This window comes from Lepidochelys kempii, chromosome 20, assembly GCF_965140265.1.
Source record: "Lepidochelys kempii isolate rLepKem1 chromosome 20, rLepKem1.hap2, whole genome shotgun sequence".
NCBI classification, from domain to species: domain Eukaryota; kingdom Metazoa; phylum Chordata; order Testudines; family Cheloniidae; genus Lepidochelys; species Lepidochelys kempii.
In genome coordinates this window covers 21746612-21765003 of record NC_133275.1, presented here as the reverse complement: position 1 = coordinate 21765003, position 18392 = coordinate 21746612, and the positions used below count along the sequence as shown (strand labels likewise).

The following is an 18392-nucleotide window of genomic DNA, read 5'->3' as shown; positions in this document are numbered from 1 at the left end:
CATATCTGGGCCTCTAGAGGGGCATATACAAGGCACAATCTCCTGTCCGGCATTTGGACTGTGCTGCCTTTCTGGCTCCCGATGGTCCTAAGAAGCAGAGGCCTCCTTATTCCGGACGCGATGGGGCTGTTTGACTAGAGAAGGAGAATAGGGGTCGCACCACGACACACGGCCGTGCAAAGTGCTCTAGGGTAACAGCTCCGCTTAGCTCACCCCTGAGCCGGAATAACTGGCCAGCCGCTTTCTACAGATAGTGGAGTTCAGGAAATCAGCATGAAACACTGTGATGCGGTGATGCAGTGGTTAGGGTGCATATGTGTTTGTGTGCGCACAGCACTGCCCCCTGCTGGCTGCAGTCAGAAATCCTCGGCCAATGACCACATTCCGTTTAGTGCTAACGGCTGGCAAGGATTTATTTCCCGTTCGCTCCAACAGCAGGGCCTGTGCGTTTGGAGCAGCAGGATCTGCGTTCTCTCTCGGCTGTCACCGGGATGGCCCCAGTGGGCGCTGGGGCTGCGTGGGGAGAGCCGTGGAGCTGTAGGTGGCCTCGGGTTTGCTGTAGACATGTGATAACACAAACGATGTTCTGTGGTCCCGTGAGGACGAGGATGATTCTGTTGTGTTTCCAGGCCAAAAATCAGGAGGAAGAGGCTCTCTGCGTCTACTGGAAAGTAGTGGCCGAGAGCGGCAGCTGGTCTCCGGACGGCTGCACCGCCGTGCACACGAACAGCACTCACACCACCTGCCGCTGTGACCATCTGTCCAGCTTCGCCGTCCTAATGGCTCCCACCACAGTGACGGTATCTCACCGTGAGACTCGGATCACAGGGCTGGAGCCTGAGCTCCGCGCTCAGCCATGGGCAAAGCTCTCCCTGGAGCGACTGGAGGCTTTGCTGGGGGAAAGGCTGAGTCGGAGCCCAGGGGGCTGGGCTGGGGTCACTGGTGATTCTCCCTTTGCTGTGTTACAGGAGAGCGACCCACTGACCATTGTCACCTGTGTGGGACTGGCCCTCTCTCTGCTGTGCCTCCTCCTCGCCATCCTCACCTTCCTCCTTTGCCGCTCCATCCGCAACGTCAGCACCTCCTTCCACCTGCAGCTCTGCCTCTGCCTCTTCCTGGACGACCTGCTCTTCCTTATCACGCTGACCCGCACCGGCAGTCGGGTGCGGCCTGATTCCTCCACTCGCTGCAGAGCTGGGGTGTGTGGCTTTCAACCCCTTTATGCTCCCTGGATTCTGGGCTGTGCAGGACAGAGGGGGAATTCCGGGTGGGGGGGTGTTTCCACCCCATTAGGCCCCTTCACACTGGGCACAGTGGTCTGAGTGTCCCCAGTCTCTGGAGTTCAGCCAGTTCTATCCCTATGTCACAGTCTCCCTGTGACTCGATTCCTCTCCAACCTGACTTGACTATGGTCACCCAGGGACTCTGTGGCAAGGCTGGGAACAAAACCTGGCTCCCCAGCTCTAACCACTAATCTCTGCTCCCTTGCGAGAGGTGGTCATGGAACCCCCATCCCTAGGACAGTGCATCTCATGCCTTCCAATCGGGGGAGTCTCCTTCTGTTCCCTTCCCTCAGATGTATCATCTAGTCCACTCTCCGCATTAATACCTGTGGAGAGAACATGAAAACGGTTGCTTATCTGTATCTGCGTAGCTGGTACATGGATTCTCCTCTTTCTTCTTCTGCAGGTCACATGCTGCCAATTTTTTTCACCGTCCTGTCCCCGCTGCGCAGCCTGCTCTGATTCTTCAGAACATTGTGCCCGTAGAAGCATCTCCCGACATCTGTCCAGGAAATCTTCAGTATCTTTTATACAACACAGGGTTGATACTTGTTTCTCCAGACCTTGAACCTTCTCTTCCAATATGAAGACCAGCTTGCACTTTGTACAGTCAAAGTTGCTTCTCTCCTGTGGAAGAAAGACAAATATGGCACATCCTGTGCAGGTCACAACAGCTGATCACTCACCATCCATATTACCTTCCTTCTAAGAGCTTCCTCAGCTGTTGCAGTAACTACACAGAAAAGCCTGCAAGATGAAAGCCTCAGTGGGCTCTCCCCAGTCAAACTCCCTCTTAGCCACTCCGCTGTTCACAGCTCAGCTGGTTTGCAACTGACTGCCTTTTTATAACAGTCAGACCCATCTGGAACAAAGCACTCCCAATTCATACTTTTCAAACAATCAAGCACATGGACAAACTGACAATCTGGCCCCGCAACAGACACTCAGGGTATGTCTACACTACGAAATTAGGTCGAATTTATAGAAGTCGATTTTTAGGAAGAGATTTTATACAGTCGATTGTGTGTTGTCCCCACTAAGCGCATTAAGTCGGCGGAGTGCGTCCACAGTACTGAGGCTAGCATCGACTTTCGGAGCGTTGCACTGTGGGTAGCTATCCCACAGTTCCTGCAGTCTCGGAATTCTGGGTTAAGCTCCAAATGCCTGATGGGGCAAAACCATTGTCGCGGGTGGTTTTGGGTACATGTCGTCAGTCGCCCCTCCCTCCGTGAAAGCAACAGCAGACAATCGTTTCGCGCCTTTTTTCCTTGCGGGCGCCATACCGCTTTCAGCAGACGGTGCGGTAGGACTGCTAACCATCGTCATCATCCACCGCTTCCGCTCCCACTCTGCTCTCCTGCTCTCCCGCTGCGATGAATCCAGCTCGCAGGTCCTCTATATGACTGTCATCATCCACCACTTCTGCTGCCACTCTGCTCTCCTGGTGGTCTCACAGGGCCGCTTCCACTGCAACTCTGCTCGGCTGCTCTTGTCTCGCCATAACACGGCAATTGTCCAGCCCGCTCAGCTGTTGTGTCCTGGCAGCAGACGGTGCAGTAGGTCTCCAAAACTGGTCATCCAATCACCGCTTCCCCTGCAACTCTGCTCTCCTGCTCTCCTGCAGATGCCATACCACGGCAAGCATGGAGCCCGCTCAGATCACCGCGGCAGTTATGAGCATTGTAAACACCTCGCCCATTATCATGCAGTATATGCAGAACCAGAACCTGCAAAAGCAGGCGAGGAGGTGACAACAGCATGGTGAGGAGTGAGATAAGGACATGGACACAGACTTCTCTCTAAGTATGGGCAATTTGGCCATCCTGGTGGCAGTGGGGCATGCTCATGCCGTGGAATGCCGATTCTGGGCCTGGGAAACAAGCACAGACTGGTGGGACCGCACAGTGTCCCATGGAGCTGGATGCTGATGGTGGAAGCTAGTCAAAGGGGACAGAGGAGACAGGGGCAGGGCGGAGAGTGAAACTCCTGGGAATCCTCACAGCATCTCACGTGCACCGCCCAGCCTGGTTCCCCGAAGGATCCTTGGGAAAACACAGGGGACTCCCAGGAAAAGGGATTCTCTCCTGATGAGATCTGCACAGTCACCTGTCCTGATCAGCTTGCCACGCTGGCCAAACAGGAAATGAAATTCAAAAGTTTGCAGGGCTTTTCCTGTCTACCTGGCCAGTGCATCCGAGTTGAGAGTGCTGTCCAGAGCGGTCACAATGGAGCACTGTGGGATAACTCCCAGAGGCCAATACCGTCAAATTGTGTCCACGCTAACACAAATTCGACCCGGCGATGTCGATTTCAGCTCTAATCCCCTCGTTGGGGAGGAGTACAGAAATCGATTTTTAAGAGCCCATTAAGTCGACAAAAATGGCTTTGTTGTGTGGATGGGAGCAGGGTTAAATCGATCTAACGCTGCTAAATTCAACCTCAACTCGTAGTGTAGACCAGGGTTAAGAAACATTTGGGCTCTGACTTGCATCACAGAGGGACTTCGGCTCTGACCCCACCCCCTAGCAGGCTCTGCAAGCCTGAGTCAAACTAACTTCTGTGTTGGACAGAAGTGGGGCTTGGTCTTAAACCTGAGTCAGAGCCCCAGCTTAGTACATTGTGTAGACATACCATAGGGGTCTATAGGCATAGTAGGCACATGTCTAGGCGTGTCGGCATTCTAGGGGCACCTTACCTCTCTAAAACTGTGTGCAACACGAAGGCCAGCTGCAGGCAGGGGGGCGCTGAAGATGCAGTGCCTAGGGGCGCATAAGGTGTAAATCCAGCCCTGCCCTCCGGGGCTTGAGATGCTGCCATTTTAAAGTTACAAACTGATGCGGAAACACCTCTAAGGTGCCTGAGTCACTTTGATTGTCCCTGCCTTTTAAGGGCAAAGCTTGTAAGTTTTTTCACTGCTGCTTCCATTGTCTGTTGCTTTTCTCACTTGGGTTTGTCATGTGTGAATGAAGGAGTGGATGGTTCACAAGGGATGCCCATTTACAGTCTGAGCGCAGCACTAATTGTTAGCCTGCAGAGAATGTAAGAACATAAGCCTGGCCACACTGGGTCAGACCAAAGGTCCATCTAGCCCAGTGTCCTGTCTTCCGAGAGTGGCCATTTCCAGGTGCCCCAGAGGGAATGAACAGAACAGGTCATCATCAAGTGACCCATGCCCTGTCGTCCATTCCCAGCTTCTGGGTTGCAGCAATCACCAAAGCCAAAGGGGTTATCCTGTGTAGGAGTCAGAGAATGAATGTTTGGAACTCTATCTGGGTGCAGATGAACCCCCAGTGATTCCTTCAATCTGTGTGGGCAAGCCACCGGCAGGCTTGATCTTCTGAGAAAAGATCTCTGCCTGACTGGTTGGACATGCCGGGAAAAGCCCTTGGGCCAAGCTATCTCGTAGGAGACAGGGGAATGGCTTGGTAGTTAAGCTTAGATTCTAGAAAGTGGGTTATGATTTTATTCTCTGCATGTAACTGTGACACTGGCAAACCAGACGTCAGTTCTGCCAAAGCTTTAGGCCTCAGCCAAGCACTGACAAATTCATTGCTGACAACCAGTCTCACTTATCTATGTGTTAGCATGGTTAAGATGGGTACTGGACTTACGACAATGTGTTTAGTGTTTATAATTTATGAAATGCTTGTAAATTGCTGCATGGATTAATCCTATTTATGTCCCTATGCCATGCTACAAGGTAATATTACATGTTTGCTCTGTAATTGTAAAATGTTTCTTCTGAATAACTCACCAGCCAGGGGGGAAAATCACTTAATGTACAATGCTGAATCCTTACAAAAGGTGTTATCTCCTGCCCATCAGGATGGACTATTGAATCCAAATGGGCCATTGTGGGACATCACAACACAAAGGCTTTGTTAATGACCCCATCGCACCCATGGAGAGGGTCCTTGCGAAAGGGCTCGACCCATCATCTTGAATTGTGGAAGAAGGAAATAAAACTAGATGACAAGAAACTTTTTCATCTCTTTCTCTCTCTCTCTCTCTCTCTCTCACTCTGCTGTTTGGACTCTCACAGGGCTGGAACTAGGAAACAGGAGCTAAGATCTCCTGGGTCAACCTGGGTTAGCCCTAACAGACAGGCAGTGCTGACAGATTTCTACAACTCTCTCACCTTTTGGAACCACAGAGTGTAACTCATTTGTGTATGCATGTTGCCTGCTTTAACTCTCTTATTTCATTTGCCTGGTTAATAAACCTTTAGTTAGATTATTACAGGATTGGCTACAAGCATTGTCTTTGGTGTGTAATCTAAAGTCCAGCTTGCCTGGCAAGACAGCCTGGAATGCCCACAGGGACTGTGACTCCACGAGAAGACTGTTACAGTACTTCAGGAATTCACTCTTGTTACGGGGTTAATGAAAGCTAATCACAGAACATACCACCAGTTTGGGGTCTCTGCCTTGAGGTTGGCACTCAGGGTTGTGAGCCTCTCCAGACAGTGTGACAGTAACCATTTGTCTCCAATATTCTCACTCTCGATTATGGAGACTGGCCACTCCTTACTTACAGACAGCCCCCCAACCTGAAGCAAATACTCACCAGCAACCACACACCACACAACACAACCACTAACCCAGGAACCAATCCCTGCAACAAAGCCCGTTGCCAACTGTGTCCACATATCTATTCAGGGGACACCATCATAGGGCCTAAGCACATCAGCCACACTATCAGAGGCTCGTTCACCTGCGCATCTACCAATGTGATATATGCCATCACGTGCCAGCAATGCCCCCCTGCCGTGTACATTGGCCAAACTGGACAGTCTCTACGTAAAAGAACAAATGGACACAAATCAGACGTCAAGAATTGTAACATACAAAAACCAGTCGGAGAACACTTCAATCTCTTTGGTCACTCGATTACAGACCTAAAAGTGGCAATTCTTCAACAAAAAAACTTCAAAAACAGACTCCAACAAGAGACTGCTGAATTGGAGTTAAATTGCAAACTGGGATACAAAAAGAAAAGGAGGACTTGTGGCACCTTAGAGACTAACCAATTTATTTGAGCATGAGCTTTTGTGAGCTACAGCTCATGCTCAAATAAATTGGTTAGTCTCTAAGGTGCCACAAGTACTCCTTTTCTTTTTGCGAATACAGACTAACACGGCTGTTACTCTGAAAACTGGATACAATTAACTGAGGCTTGAATAGAGACTGGGAGTGGATGAGTCATTACACAAAGTAAAACTATTTCCCCTTGTTTATCCCCCCTCCCCCCGCCCCCACCGTTCCTCACACATTCTTGTAAACTGCTGGAAATGGCCCACCTTGATTATCACTACAAAAGGTCCGTCCCCCCCCCTCGCTCTCCTGCTGGTAATAGCTCACCTTACCTGATCACTCTCATTACAGTTTTCAGAGTAACAGCCGTGTTAGTCTGTATTCGCAAAAAGAAAAGGAAAGTACTCAAGTACACAAGTACTCCTTTTCTTCTCATTACAGTGTGTATGGTGACACCCATTGTTTCATGTTCTCTGTGTATATAAATCTCCCCACTGTATTTTCCACTGAATGCATCCGATGAAGTGAGCTGTAGCTCATGAAAGCTTATGCTCAAATAAATTTGTTAGTCTCTAAGGGGCCACAAGTCCTCCTTTTCTGTTTGCAAACTTACTCTTGTTTTCACTACAGTAGAACCTCAGAGTGGCTAACCACACACCTCATTTGGAACCAGAAGTATGCAGTCAGGAAGGAACAGAAACCATTCCTTTGTTAGTGGCTGAAGATTGCTTCAGCAGCTAGTTCCTTAAGTAGGATGAATTGCATTGGGCCCTGCCGTCTTGAATACATCTAACTTATTAAACTATCCCTTAACCTAATCATTTGCGAGTTTGGCTTGTGTTCCTTCCCGCAGTTGTTAATATTAATTGTGCCGAGTATCTGGTCTCCATTAACCTGAAGACTGAAGCAAAATAGGCACTGAGTCATGGTTTGGGCGGGGGGGAGGTGGGTTGTACCCCCTCACATGTTTCCAGGAACGCTGATTGTACGAAGGTTCCCAGCCGCTGGGGGAGAAGTGACAGGGACACGGATCTCTGCAGTTCTGAAGAGGGGAAGGGTGACTGGGTGCATGTGTTTCCTTTCCAGGGAAAGCTGCTCAGAGGCTCTGCGGCTATAAAACTCACCGGCGCAGAGTCGGGAAAGGGAGAAGCTTGGAGCGATGGCTTTCGACCGCATTTACCAGAAGTGTGAAGAGTCTGACCGAGTGGAGCTCAAGGAACAAGAGGCAGAAATGGCAGCTGGAAGAGCAGGTAACACCCGGGCTGCAATAGTGAGAGATCCCACCGTCGCTTCCTCCCAATCAGCTGACTCCTGAATAACAGGCCCCGATCCCGCAGCTCTCACACACCACTGAAACCAAGGGCTGGGCGGTTTGAGGGAGCTCTGTGGAATCGGGCCCGGCATACAGAGCTGTGCAGTGCTCACCCGTGAAGGGGCCCCTGTTCTCCGGAAGGGGATGGGGTGGGAACTGAGCAGGTTTCTACTCTGGGATGTGGCTTTTCAGACATCGCAGCCGGAGGGCGCTGCACAGAACCAGGCTGGACTTCCCAACTTGGTTCAGCAGCATTTTGTCAGATGTTTGTGTTTGGTGCTTGGGTAGTACAGAAACGAGGGATCTAAAAGTAGGTAGACAGATAGATAGATAGTCGGTAACTGTATTGGTCCCAGGATGTGTGAGAGACAAGGCGGGTGGGGTAATATCTTTTCTTGGACCAATTTCTCTTGGTGGACGGGACAAGCTTTTGAGCTTCACAGAGCTCATCTTCAGGTCTGGGGAAGGTAAACAGAGTGTCCAAGAGTTCAGTCTGATCACCCTCTAGTTTTATTCTTTCAGTGCTAAAAATTGTAACTGAACTTCATTGAGATCTATCTATCTAGACAGATGAGGTTACCTGACGGTTATTGTTTGGTTTGTATTTTTAGTAGCATGGGGGGATCTGTGTCTCCTGCGGGATTTGCGGGATCTAAGGTTTTTACGGGTGGGAGCAGGATAAAAACACAAGTAACAATGCGGGAGCGGGTGGGCCTGCGTATTGCAGAGCAGGACTAGAGCGGGATTAAAATAATTGTCCCATGCAGGGCTCTCATACACATCCCAAGTCGTGCCATCAGCAGCCTTGTCCCCAGTGCCTTTCCTTGGCCCAGAGGTACACGTCCTGCCCGCTGCATTTCAGCCCCGGAGTCCTGCTGACCAGGCAGCATGTCCCGGGTTGTGCAATGGGAAGGCGTCACGTGCTTTCTGGGTAGAAACAATTCTGCATTTACAGCAGAGTTTCAGTTCTTTTCTTCCTCTTTTTTATTTTCATGCCTGGGAAGCAAAGGGGGGTGATGGGTGGGATGAGGCTGATGTGGGGGTTGGGGACACAGCTGCTTCCTTCCCCTCCGAAGCCCCCCGCTGACAGGAGCTGAGGCTGGGGAGCGGCTGGGGTGCACAGGGCACTGTAGGAGGCTACAGCAGAGGGGACAGTGGCACAGAGCTGGGGGCAGCCTCGCTGGCTGGGGGTCTTCATGACGCATGAGTCTTTGGCACGATGGGGAGGATTCTTGGGGGACAGTGCTGGGGAAGCTCCAGGCACTGGGAGAGGAGGCCAAGGCAGGGTACAGGCAGCCATCAAGAGGGGATCACAAGTCGAGCAGGGGCTGGGGCTGCGGGGGGAGATGTACACAGAGAGCTGAGCCATGGAGCCGGATGCTGATGGTGGAAGCTAGTCAAAGGGGATAGAGGAGACAGGGGCAGGGCGGAGAGTGAAACACCTGGGAATCCTCACAGCATCTCACATGCACCGCCCAGCCTGGTTCCCCGAAGGATCTTTGGGAAAACACAGGGGACTCCCAGGAAATGGGGTTCTCTCACTGCTAGGGTAACAGGAGTGATGGAAGCCTGAGACGGTGGATGGACTCTAGATGTCCTGGGGATAGAGAGATTAGATAGAACAGGGGTGGCTGGATGGAAATACACAAAATCATGTTCCAATTCCTATTTGATGTCCCTCCCAACCTCTAGGGTGTGAATTGCCCTGCGGTGCCCAAGGTGCCTGACCCCAGAGGCACGTCCATCACTCTGAGTTAGTGAAGGTGAATAACCGTGACTGCTGATTTCGCTCGTGCCTTCCCCATGGGGCAGGGATTGGTGCTCTAACCGCCCCATCTCTGCTGCTCCCTTCCAGGGAATGCCTGGCTGCAGTTTCCTAGGGGCCCGAAGGGGGCGGCAAAGTCCATATTCACCCTTTACGCCCTGCATGCCGTGTCGTTCGTGCTGTGGGCCGTGCTCCTCGCCGTGGCAATTGCGAAGTGTAAGTATCCTGGAGAGCATTTAGGACCATGACAGAGGAACAGTCCCAGTGGAAAAGCCCAGGGGTGCAATCCTGGCTCCTTTAAGTCAATGGTCAAACTCTCATTGGCTTCAACAAGGCCAAGATATCACTCCACATGTCCCTCCCATCCCCAGCCCATGTCTCTGTCAATGGCCAGCGTGGGATGCTGCAGGGGTTGGGGTATAATCCCCCATAATGCACATAATGCATAATGAGAAAGTGACATGACAATTCAGGAACCAGAAGGCAAAGAAAAGGGATCCAAAATTTATTATTTTTTACAAAGCTCATGATCTTTAAGCCAATCTCTGATTTTTTTAACATTTGGGGTTGGCCAGACTGCGCCAGGGCAGGGGTGGCTCAGAGAGGACTGGGAGATTGTCTCCCCCAGACACAAGTGAGCAGTGGGAAGCTGGGAAATAGAAATGCAGCATTCCTCCCTGGGCCGTGACTCCAAACTGAAAACCCACCCCTACTCTGAGTCCCCCAAAACCATATAAACAACAGCTGACGTCTGTCCCTCTTTCTAGGCGCAGAGATGTCCAAGGAGCTGGAGCAGATGCGGACTGATCAATCCATGCTCAGAGCCAGTGGTAACAATTCATCTTTCTCCCAGGCATCCATTTGTTGGTATTACTCTTGCTACCCCTTTGGCCCAAGGCAAAATCTGAGGCCTTGCCACGTTTATTCCCGTGAGGGGGGCAAACGCTGCTCCCAGGCAGGTCTGTTCTCACTGTGACTTGGGGTGACTAGTTTCTTGGGGTCCTGTTCTACTGAGCAGGGCAGGAACTAACAGCAGCAGCCAGGTTCCTTGCTCAGAAATCTCCACAGCTGCCCCTCCAGCGAGCTCTGTGCCTGGGGAGCTCTTTCTCTGCTTCCTCCCAGGGTCCCACTCACAGCCCCTTCATCCTTCCACCCATGCAGCTGGCAGCCGGTTTCCTAGCACCTGGGCTGCGACCTATGACACCCTCAGGCCGACCCACCTCAGCTCTAACCTGCCATGCAGCCTGGTGCTTTGGGCAGTCTCCTCCATTGTCTGCAGCCATCTCACGGCCTACAGGGGCTTGATTGCTCCTCCCACACTTGGCACCCATTGGCTTTAATGAGGTCTGTCATTGTCTGTGGATCCCAGACCCAAGTGAGAGCAGTCAACAGCACCCTCCAGCATAACACTATTAGGTGTATTACGTAGCAGGTAGAAGTCCCACTCGCAGCCCAGACCCCAATTGCACTGGGCGCTGCACAAATAGCGAACAAAACGACAGTCCCTGCCCCAGGTCACTTCCGACCTAAGTATTAGACAAGGGACAAGAGGTGGAGGCAGGCAAACAGATGCGGGAACACAAGGGAACAGGACATATCAAGCCTCTTATTGTTTTGGTTGCACCCCAAATCACTGATTAATGATCTCAGCCCGTTAAGCCTGAGGGAAAGACTCCTATGATCTTGAATGGTGTTTGGATCAGGCTTTATTTAGCTAAGAGCCTGTCTGCAGCAGGGAAATGTACACCCTGGTAGCTCACAAACCCATGAATGTTACGGCCAGAAGAGACTGTTCGGAGCATCTGTTCTGACCTCCTGCAGAGCCCAGGCCAGAGGAGGCCACTCAGCGATTCCATATTGGGTGGTGGAGTAGACCAGTGCTTTACGGGAGAGAGGCCCAATCTGTTAAAAGCTCCGAGTGACGGAAAATCCGCCCCGTCACTGAGACTTTGCCCCGATGGTTAAAAGGTGATGCAAACCCGTTCATGTAGACGTGCTTCCTTGGTGCAAAGCAGGACTCACTCCGGTGGGTCTCATGCTGGTGAATTACAAAAGGGAATGGCATTGTGCAAGCCCCGTGCTGTGTGTCGACACTAGAGATTTGCACCAGGACATGGAGACACTAATAGAATTTCCCTAGGCTAGAGGGCTGGTCAGTTCTCTTGCTGCTGTTTGGACAGCATAGAGGTGACGGAAGGCACTCTGGGCCTCCATGCTGTTCTGCCCTGAGCCAAAGCTGCGCATTATGAGTTAGGATGCCGGTGAGGGACGGGTCTCTGACACCGTACAGCTGTCACGTTTTAGGTCTCCCATCCAGCTTTCCTCGGGTCAAAGTCGAAGAGAGTCTCTCAGGGAAGTTGGCAGGACTTCGGAGCAGATGACCATGCCGCCTGAGAGAGGATTGGGCGACCGTCTAGTCGAGCAGGACCTGATTCGTTAGAAAGCAGATCCCTTCATTCGACCTGCATCCCAGGCATTTGATGCTTTCGATCGTTTGAAGACGCTTCGTCTGAATGGCGCCCAATTTCTTGCCAATCTCGACGGTGCTGGGCCACAATTCAGTCCCAGAGGCCCAGATACTGAGCACCGCAGCTCTGCAGAGCCTCAGCTTCATCTCTCGACTTTTCAGGGCGTTCTGCTTGCAAAGGCTGTTCTTGATGGGGTGCCCCATTACTCACTAGTCTAGGGGGGACCCTAACTAATCCCACTAACTGGCTCTCCCCTAGGCAGGGCTGGCTGACGTCCGTGGGTCTGGGGGAATGAGCACAGGGCAGGGAGTCAGGGGGCCCTGAGTTCTAACCTTGCCTCACTGCCTGGCCTGGGGCAATTCACTCCCATCTGGAGCCTTAATGACTATCAGGGCCTCGGGGGTTAAAGCAAATCCACCCGCATGCAGCCTCCTCTGGGGAAGGAAACCAGCCCTGGGCGGCCCTCGTAGACCCGCTCTGCTCGGGAACATGGCCCTGCCCCACGTGACCAGTGCGGGGGAGAAAGACGGTTCCCAGCTCACCGGGCTCTGTCTCTTCCAGGCTCCGAGATGGCGAAGCAACTGGGGATGCTTCATTTCAATCAATCCGCCATGCACCGCACTGGTACGTACCAGAGTCCTCACGATCCACAGCCCGACGTCCCCTCTCTGACTCCCCTGCACCTCTCATCTCACCCCTTTGGCCTTCCTCCCTCCTCCTCCTCCTCCTCCTCACAATCCCCTCCCTACCCCATTCCCCATTCCTGACCAATCTCCACCGCTCCCCACTCCCGCTCAGCCCCGGTCCCCGAGACTCCCCAGGAGTGTGATGGGCTCTGTTTGTCTCTCAGGGGAGGAGCTGGCCAAAGAGCTGAAGAGGCTGCAGTCGGACCAGGCCACGCTGAGAGAGGAAGGTGAGGACAGGCGGGGGTGTGGAGCGGGGCTCAGGCGGAGGAAGGCCGGGGTGGGGGAACAGCAGCAGGAAGCTGAGATGGGGCTGGAGAATCCCAGCCCTGGGTGGCCGTGGCAATCTGGGATCCCCCCCACACCGGATCCAGCCTGAACGAGCGGCTTTTGTGATTCGTTCCTTGAGATGGAGGCACCAAGGCAGGAAACTCAGGGCCAAGTCCCAGCCTTGCGGACCCCAGTGGGGACGCAACCAATACCCCCAGAGCCTGCACCCCGGGCTCTGTGTGCACCAGGGGCCCCATTCTGAATGGGGGAAAGTCGATTAACCCTTTAGTGCCAGGGATTCCCAGTCTGGGCTTCAGGGAACTCTTTGGGCTGGGCTGCTCCAGAGAGGCTGTTTCTTGCGCCCCAGAATCATTTGGGGAAAAGCTGGGAGGATATGGGGGATGGGGACCCATTGGGGCTGAGGGGAGGCAGGTAGATTCAAGGGCTTGGCAGAAACAGGAGGCCCAGGTATAATAAGCTTGGGGTGTTGGGGAGCCAAGGGTAGGGAACTGGGGGGCAGGGCAGAGGGGGGAGAGGCAGGGCTCCTGCTGGGGTTTGGGGAAAGAGAGAGACCAGGGTTGAGCTGAATAAATTTGACCCTGGTGAAAGGTGGGCTTCTGCTGGAGTGTTCGGCCAGGTCGCCAGTCCCTAATGACTATATCGGACCGACTGTAACAAGCTTGGTGCCTCCCGCTGCTGAGAAAGGGGCCCCATTTCAGTGTCACAGACAGGCCCCAAATCCCGGTGCTTACGGTCTGTACACAGACACGCCAGGCCGAGCTGCACACACCCGCGGCTCTGGCTAACTTCTGGCAGCTTTGGATGCACAGAATATGGTGAGCGCCACTCGAGTCTCCCAAACTATTCAAAGGGATGGGACCCATTCCCATACATGACGGCGTGTTCTGTTTCCAGTGTCCAGGGATCTGGCCAAAGCGAAACATGACAGAGATGACATCAGGGCCGAGACCTACAAGATCCTGGATGCCGCACAGAAAGGGAACGGTGAGATACACGCCAGCCTTGGCTCGCTTTTCGCAGCAGGGGGACCGTTTTCTGTTCTGCGTCTGTACAGCGCCTAGCACAACGGGGCCTGATTGGGGGGCTACGGCAGTACAGATAATAATACTGAATAACTCTCAGCCCCTCGCGAACATTGGGGGGCCTTCCTATTTGTTGAAGCCGTAGGGAATGAGGGATCTGTAGGGGGCAGTCTTCCCTCGCAGTCAGTGCTGAGTGCAATCCCCCACCACGGTCCTAGGGGGCGCTCTTCCCTCGGCGTTATATGAAGGATTGTGCTGAAAGAGTCAGTTTAATGTTTTCAGCAGCGTATTAAGCAAAGTCTCTATTATATCTACCCATCCATCTCTCTCTTCTCATTAGCTAAGTGTCTAAAAACCTGCTGGCAAGCTGAGAGAGTAAATAGTGATCTGTTCCATCGGGAAGTGACTCAGAATTTCCTCCACATTTAGAGGAAGCATAAAATGGGTGAATAATATTCTCCCAGGTTTCAGAGTAACAGCCGTGTTAGTCTGTATTTGCAAAAAGAAAAGGAGGACTTGTGGCACCTTAGAGACTAACCAATTTATTTGAGCATGAGCTTTCGTGAGCTACAGCTCACTGCTCAAGTAAATTGGTTAGTTTCTAAGGTGCCACAAGTCCTCCTTTTCTTTTGGCAAATATTCTCCCAGTGACCTTACAGCTATGCCCTTGCTGAAATGCTTTCCTGGGGCAGGGCCTGCTTGAAGGAAGCTCCCGCGGTACCTGGCAGCTGCTGAAGGCATTCGCTGGGTTTATCCAGGGTGGGGAGCCCCTCTCGCCCATACCTCCCGAGTCACGTGCTGGCTCTGCTGTGTTCTCTCTGGCAGGCACTTCCCAGTGCCAGCCTGGCTGGGAGCAGTACCGAGGGAGGTGCTACCTTTTCTCCTCGGCTGCCCAGGGTTGGCCGGTGGCCAGAAGGACCTGTTTGAGCCAGACTGCCGATCTGGTGGTGATCGACGATCAAAGGGAGCAGGTAGGACCCTCCGGCCCCCTCCTCGGGTAAAATGCACCCATGCAGGGGGCCGCCATGAGGCCTAGCTTATGCTCCAGTTCTAACCACCCAGTCCTCTGTGCTGTCCCCTCTCTAGAATTACTTGGCCATTAAAGCTGATTCTGTTCGTCACTGGATCGGCTTCACAGACCAAGGGACTGAAGGGGTCTGGCGCTGGGTGGACAATACTCCTGCGGCATTTACGTAAGCATGGGGCGATCCTCTGCTCTCCCCTTCCTGCCCCTGGCCTTCCCCAGCTGCCCCTGCTCCTGCAGGCGCTTTCCACCTCAGTAGCTCCAAGGCTGAGGCCTGGGGCAGCACCACTCAGGTTTGATTTCATGCCCTGACGACTGACTGACTCGAGCCTTTATCAGTCCCCCACAGGTCACTGGTTCGAATCGGGCCCAGGTCTGTAGCGACTACATGGCGTTGCTGCTGGGTGCCCTCTGTATGAAACGAGCTTGCTGGGTCTCAGCCCAGTTCCCAGTGGGAAAGGCATCCACAGATCGCACTGGGGGCTTGTCGGCCATCACAGCCGAGGGGCCAAGGACTGAATGGGCCAAGGGGACGGAGCGCCCCTCTCAGCCTACAGAAGGGTCTCTCCAAGGCAGGGCAGGTCTGAGCCACCATGGCAAGGAGAAATTTGTGCTGCCATAGCCTGGGCAGGTGGCAGCTTCAACCACTGATAAGGTGACATCCTCCACTGCATGGGTGTGAACTGAGGGCCTGTAACAGTAACGTCCTGGCCCAGTGGTTAGAGCCCTGCTCTGGGACTCAGTAGTGCTGGTTTCCATTCCCGACTGTGCTGCTGGCCTGCTGGGTGGCCTTGGGCAAGTCACTGCCCCACTCTGTGCCTCGGTTTCCCCAGCTGCAAAATGGCCAAATGATGCTTTGTCAAGTGCTTTTCTCTCCCCTGTTGAAAGGTGCTCTCTCCAAGCTAGGCGTTATTGAGCCCGAGGAGCAGCTCCATTAACTGGTAGTAGGTTGTTATCCTCTAGTGGCCCAGTAATGAGGCCTGCTCTGCTAGCAGGTGACACTTTCCCCAGACCTGTGTTGATTTGGATAATTCAAAATAAAAAAATCTGTTTGTTTGTGGGGGGAATTTAATGAACCCTTGAGTTTGGGGGTGAAAATGCCACAAAACCCCATTCAGGGAGAGGTCATCCTGCCTTCCTTAGAGGCCATGTTGTTCCCTCCTTTTTCCTGAGACCCCCCTTTATGCAGCTCTGGTGCCATCAAGGGGCCATAAAGGGAACGTAATCTCCCACACACACACTTGCCCAGGGCTCAAGGGCCTGGAGAAGAGCAGAAAAGCCTCCTACGTAGGGGTGGGGCTGGAGCACAGCTGGGCTTTGGCTATTTTTGGCTGCCCACAATGCTGCAGGGGCCTGAGCATAAGTTAGACCAACCCTGAGGCTGCTCTAGGTTACGTTGAGGGGGAACCCGGTTACCAGATAGCACATAGATGGGAGCATCTCAGCCAGAACCGGTGGTCCAACGGCTGGAGGGCTCTTCTCTTCCTTCCCTTTCAGGTTTTGGGCCACAGGGGAGCCCAATAACAGGTACAGTTTTCACATCAGAGATGAGGACTGCGCCCACCTGCACGAGGACGGCCGGTGGAATGACGAGCCCTGCAACTTGCACTACAGGTGGATCTGCGAAAAAGCTGCTTCTGTCTAGATGGCCGGAGTCCCGCCCTTGCTCTGAGCACTGGCTGAAATGTACCCCGACCCATGAGGCCTGAGAACCGTTCCAGCCCCACACCAGTCCGTTCGGGTTGCCAGATTACTCTAATGGCACAAAACTGAACTCCCTTGCCCTGCCCCAGCCCTGAGGCCCCACTCACACCATCCCCCCTCCCTCCATTGCTCGCTCTCGCTCTCCCCCACCCTCACTCACTGGTGCAGGCTCCAGGGGGGGTGCGAGCTCCAGGCTGTGGCCGAGGGGGTTGGGGTTCGGGAGTGGGTGCGGGCTTCGGTTGGAGGTGTGGGCTCTGGGGTGGGGCCAGGGATGAGTGATTTGGGGTGCAGGAGGGGGATCAGGGCTAGGACAGGGGGCTGGGGTGAAGGAAGTGGTGCGGGCTCTGGGAGGAAGGATTTGGGTGCGGGAGGGGGTTTGGGGTGAGGGCTTCTGCCAAGCAGCGCTTGCTTCAGGAGGCTCCCAGAAGTGGCCAGCATGTCTGGCCCCTAGGCCAAGGGGCAGGGGGCTCGGCATGCTGCCTGCACACGCGGGCACCATCCTCGCAGGTCCTGGCAAATGGGACCTGTGGAGCTGGTGCTTGGGGCGGGGGCCGTGCCCCTACACCTAGGAGCTGGATATGCTGGCCGCTTCCAGGAGCCACCTGGAGCCAGGGCAGGCAGGGAGCCTGCCTTTGCCCCACTGTGCCACAGACTGGACTTTTAGCGGCCCGGTCAGTGGTGTTGACTGGAGCCGCCAGGGTCCCTTTTCAACCGGGCATTCCACTCAAAAACCAGACACGTGGCAACCCTACGGCCCAGAGGGCTCGTGTGCTCCCTCTCCATACAGGGGCAAATTTCTCCCGCGGCGGCCACCCACCGGAGATGCTCCACGCTCTGCCGGTGCCACCCTGCCCCCCGTTCACCACTGCTTCATGTTTACAGACTTGCTGTTCGCAGTGCGAGCCCCTTCTCCCCTGCGATCCCTGCTGCCTGTCTCCCGCCCGCTCTGAACCCCCATCGCTGTGTGAACCCAGCGGTCCCCAGTTTGGTGCCATATGGGGGAGGAGGCAGCTGGGGGCAGTGGTTAAAACGGGGGGGGCTGGGAGTCAGGTCTCAGCTCCAGGTGGCTGCTTCCCGCTGTGCTCTGCTGACCCTCCTGTGAAATGGGTTTGAGAATGCCTCCTCCAGCCGTGGGCCGGGCGAGCTGGCGAATGGAGGCTTTAGACCCACCTTGAGATGCTTGTGTGGTTGTGGCCATGTGCGTGGAGAGGGCCCTCAGTGCTACACGGGCTGCGGAGGGCGACCCTGTGTGGAATACAGCTACCTTGGACTCAGAACATGTGCTGGTGTAAACTGACTTGTTTCTCTGTGTAATTCTGGGTGTGCACTGACCAGAGGGCTGAGACGTACGTACACACATGCACAGACAGGCTGTGCTGGGACCGCAGGAGGTCTCGTCTCATCTGCAGCCAGAGGCTGGTGGCAGCCCCATGATCTGCTGGGAGCCACTGGGGATCACACTGGGCTGAAGTGGAATAAAAATGGTGCCTAGCTCTCATGCTGGGCCCTGCCTAGGGGTGAGACGGGATAACAGTCTCAATCCCTCTATCCCGGCATGATTCCGGGAACTGAGGCCCTAGCCATGGGCTTGTAGCACCTACGCCTTCATCCAGCCATGGGCCTCATATAGGTGGAGGATGAGGAGGAACAGGCCAACAGCCACACTGGGTCAGACCAATGGTCCACCTAGCCCAGTGTCCTGTCTCTGACAGTGGTAAGTGTCCGATGCTTCTGGCAGGTGGAGGTTTAGGGACACCCAGAGCATGGGGTTGTGTCCCTGAGCATCTTGGCTAATAGCCACTGCTGG

The 18392-nt window shown here is 53.9% G+C and overlaps 1 protein-coding gene across 1 annotated transcript; it reads left to right on the top strand.

Annotated features, from left to right (window-relative positions):
- The first annotated feature begins 7330 nt into the window (after nt 1-7330).
- LOC140901113 (C-type lectin domain family 10 member A-like) lies at nt 7331-16824 on the top strand. Its single transcript, XM_073319374.1, has 9 exons — nt 7331-7566; nt 9484-9609; nt 10161-10223; nt 12423-12485; nt 12712-12774; nt 13730-13819; nt 14683-14828; nt 14944-15050; nt 16379-16824. Exons 1-9 carry the CDS (start codon nt 7476-7478, stop codon nt 16524-16526), a joined length of 897 nt encoding a protein of 298 aa, XP_073175475.1. The 5' UTR covers nt 7331-7475; the 3' UTR covers nt 16527-16824.
- The last annotated feature ends 1568 nt before the right edge of the window (nt 16825-18392 follow it).

Bases quoted from the DNA above. Each gene is read 5' to 3' on its own strand.
- LOC140901113 (XM_073319374.1), top strand. From the start codon at position 7,476: ATGGCTTTCGACCGCATTTACCAGAAGTGTGAAGAGTCTGACCGAGTG. The intron at 13,820-14,682 runs GTGAGATACACG...TCTCTCTGGCAG, and splicing joins TGCCGCACAGAAAGGGAACG to GCACTTCCCAGTGCCAGCCT. The intron at 14,829-14,943 runs GTAGGACCCTCC...TCCCCTCTCTAG, and splicing joins TCGACGATCAAAGGGAGCAG to AATTACTTGGCCATTAAAGC.